This window comes from Temnothorax curvispinosus, unplaced genomic scaffold, assembly GCF_003070985.1.
Source record: "Temnothorax curvispinosus isolate PA1 unplaced genomic scaffold, ASM307098v1 QBEX01008228.1, whole genome shotgun sequence".
Taxonomy (NCBI): Eukaryota; Metazoa; Arthropoda; class Insecta; order Hymenoptera; family Formicidae; genus Temnothorax; species Temnothorax curvispinosus.
In genome coordinates this window covers 3,052-6,788 of record NW_020218008.1, presented here as the reverse complement: position 1 = coordinate 6,788, position 3,737 = coordinate 3,052, and the positions used below count along the sequence as shown (strand labels likewise).

At 35.2% G+C, this 3,737-nt stretch overlaps 1 protein-coding gene across 1 annotated transcript in view; it reads left to right on the top strand.

Moving 5' to 3' along the window:
* Positions 1-1,499, top strand: part of LOC112457773 (diuretic hormone receptor-like) — a gene marked incomplete at its 3' end in the record, with an annotated part of 6,033 nt that extends 4,534 nt beyond the window's left edge. The window contains exon 2 of the mRNA XM_025021006.1: positions 1,114-1,499. Coding sequence (XP_024876774.1) covers positions 1,199-1,499 — 301 coding nt within the window. The remainder of the gene's footprint in view (positions 1-1,113) is intronic.
* Positions 1,500-3,737: the final 2,238 nt, after the last annotated feature.

The following is a 3,737-nucleotide window of genomic DNA, read 5'->3' as shown; positions in this document are numbered from 1 at the left end:
AAAATAAATAGATTTAAGATATAGAATTATGTATACGTATACGGTTTACTCTATAGCAACTCGTGGAAAAGTTTTGCCGTCGTCCATCTATTATACTCTGGAAAACAGTTTAAACAATATTAAACTCTCGATGAACTTGGTAAGAAAAAGATCTGTTGAGTCTTCTTCTTGGACTTGACGACGTTATACGCGACAAGTACCGCCCAGATAACATACGAAAACGCGCGTTTTGTGCGAAAATTTCTTGTGAGAACGTCAACGAGCGATTTTGGACATGGTGCTGTCTGGGATCCTACTCATTTTCGTCTATTTATCGTGCTCTATATATATATATATACATATATACACACACACACACACACACACACAGACGCACGCAATTGAGTATACACCGCGATTTCTTGAAATCTAGAAAGTAGTCCGAAAATGTATAAAATAAAATAAAAATTTTTATATTAATCTTTGAAATACACGTATAGTTACGTGTCGTTCATCGTATCTTGGCTTTTATTGGTCCATCAATATCGCAAGATTGTACATTAGAAAGTCTTTACCACTCCTGTTGATAAATAAATACGTATAATCAAGTGTATATAAATTCTTCCCCTGTTTGATCTATACGTCTTTGAGATTCGGTATTTCCCGAAAAATTCGAAAAACTTCTGATACCGGTTTCCAAAAAGATCGATAACGAAAAATTATACATTTTATGGCATTCCCCAGGTACGTCTACCCCTGTTTTATATACACGTCTTTAAAATTCCGTCAATTATTTCTCGAAAATTTAGAGAAATTAAAAAAACCGGTTTCCAGAAAATTGATAACAAAAAACTATACACACAGTGACACTCCCCGGGAAATTCTACCCCTATTTCATATTATATACTTTTGGTAAAAATACGGTCCATTGGTTTCCAAGATCATCGAGGACAAACAATCAAACCGACAAACTCTGTCTCTTTATAGTAATAGTAGTATAGATACTGTACACATACGTGTGTAAATGGATGTATAAACTTTTTGTTTAAGCGCAAATTTTTGTCACGATAAAAACATTTTGAGGTACTACAATATTACAGAATTTTAGAGGACGTCTTTCTTTCCGTTTTCTAGATACACTCAGATAGATCTTCTCGAATCCGAGATATCTCAGTGAGAAGACGAACGCTCTACGAGGGTTCGACGAGGGTGATCGGTCATGGCCTTGTTCCCTACGAACGGCACAAAGCCGCTGGTCGGCGGCAATTATGTGTTGAATGTTTTGAACTACATTAATGAACTAAACGAGTCGCTCAGCGCCGAGCAGCTCAAGTGTATCGAACGTGAATATCAGGAACGCGAAAACCAGAAGCAGGAACAGCAAGAATGTGAAGTAAGCTGGGACACCATACTATGCTGGCCCCGAACGGTTTCCGGCACCTTGGCTACTATCCCCTGCTTCGACGAGCTCAACGGAATACCTTACGACAACACTCGTGAGTACGCGCTTTATTTACAATGTTTATCATTTTTATCAAGTTTATAATCGGCCAGGAAAACGAATCATATTTAAGGAGGTTCTACAGGTACTCTCTAGTCAGTTGAGAGATGAAGAGAAAATCTTCAAATTCATCGATTCTAAGTATTCATAAAATATTTTCGTGAATTTTGATGACGTTAGAGCTTATATCATATCCATATTAGTCGAAGCGAGGAATAATTAAAAATATCGTGTAAGTGCTCCTTTGACTCTGGCGGCTTATAATGGAAGAAAATGTGGTAACGTCGCGAACTTGACAGTTCTGCTCATATGACCGTGGTTATTTCACAATTTCACATAATTCTAGAGCGAGTACTTCTCCGTAAGCGCTCGTAAACGTTAGGTGCTTAAGTTTGAGGTGCTGTCATACTGTGGTGCTGTACTGCATGGCTGTACACTTTTCACGCGGGTGCAGTCGCTGCGACATTGCCAAATCTCCCTTGTTATTCGAAGCACGCTACGTGAACTGTGATATGGCCTGTTTCAATAGCCAATATCACAAAATTTTACGCGATAACCCTTGTTTTTCTCGATATTTCTGAAAAGCTTAGATTAAGATCTATAAGAGCTCCGTTTTTTGAATCTCTGGTAGGTTGCCTTTATATAATTAATATCTCGTTTCCTGTCTCCAAGAGCCCCTCTGCCATATGTAGCTTATGTTAAAAACTGTGATTTCAAAATTCATTTTTGCAAATTTTTACACGGTAACCGATGCTAAAATTTTTCGAGCATTTTTTTCGCATCTTAATTTATACGTCCATAAAGTTTTTTCCAATTTTTAGATACATCCATTATCTGTAGAACCTCCTTAATAGCAAAATATCCATCTCTAATTCTATTCTAGAAATAGCGACCGTGGCTTGATTAATACACTAACGTTAAAAACAAATTGAAAAACTGCCAAGTTACGAGAAAACGTTTCTCGCTAGTATAGTAAGCGATAGGGTAATTTAATTTGATTTTGGCTTCAACCAATCAAGCGAAAGCGATCTAAAGTTTGCTCTTTTGAGATTGATCCCTTAAATTTTAAACGATGGAATTTTATTGATCTCGCGGACGTGATCTTTTTAATATCTATTTAATATGTGTATAATAATCTATTTAAGCAAAATTTAAGTCAAACAGATATATTTCAAAGAACAACGTATACACTTTTGCTTTGTCTGTCTGAATATTTTATCTAACTATAAGCATAATTTAAATTATACGTATCTAAACTAAAATAATTTGATCTAATGGTGCAATATATAGTGCCTTCTAGACGACAATAGATTATTCCCAAAAATGACAAAAGAGAGCAGATTACTTTACTAATGACGGATAATAACAATCAGGATGATCAAGTTGTGCTCTCGATTTATTCTTCATTTAATAATGATTGTAAGAATAATAAATACTCTGTGAACACAAATCGTGGAGATAAGATGTATATATATAATATAATAGAAATTCACAAAAATTTTGGAAATATCGATTTCAATTAAAGTTTTAGCTTACAAGCCTGTTGTTTATTTTCTCTTTGAGTGTGAACTTGGAAAGCTGTAGCTATCTAGATCAATATATTCTTGATACGTGATCTCGCGTGAGTACGCGTACTGCACCTGGCGCTATGCATATATCTGACTTTCGCTGAAACTGTTAAAACTCTTCCTATCCTATCTTCAAGTTTATTCGACGACAACACGACCGATACATAAAAGATTAGAACAAGCAAGAGATAAGAAGCGATGCTTCGAAAGATCGAAGGAATTTTTTTTTAATTTTTATTTTACCGAAACTTTATGGTATACAGAATGTCAAGCAACAAATGTGTCTACGCACGACAATATTTTTTACGTGTAATCCAGAAGACGTGTTTCTTAACACGTAAAATGGTGCACGATAGTGCACAGCCTTCTCGACTAGAATAGATTATTCCCAAAAATAACAAAAGGGAGCAGAAACTGCAACTATCTCTATTTTTTAAAAGTTTCAGATTAATATTAAAATTAAATCATATATTATCTATACTTAACGCGTTATCTCTAATCTCTATATCATTATCTGTCGTCATCTACCTAATAATTTTCAACTTTTTCAAGCTTTTATTAAGGGGCTTCCCTAGTGTGACTAGGCCTAAAAATGAATGATTTTTAAGCGGGAAAACGACAAAGCCACGCGATGAACAACTTTTTCCCACATATTTTACTGTATTTCAAAGAGTGCGTACAAATTTTTT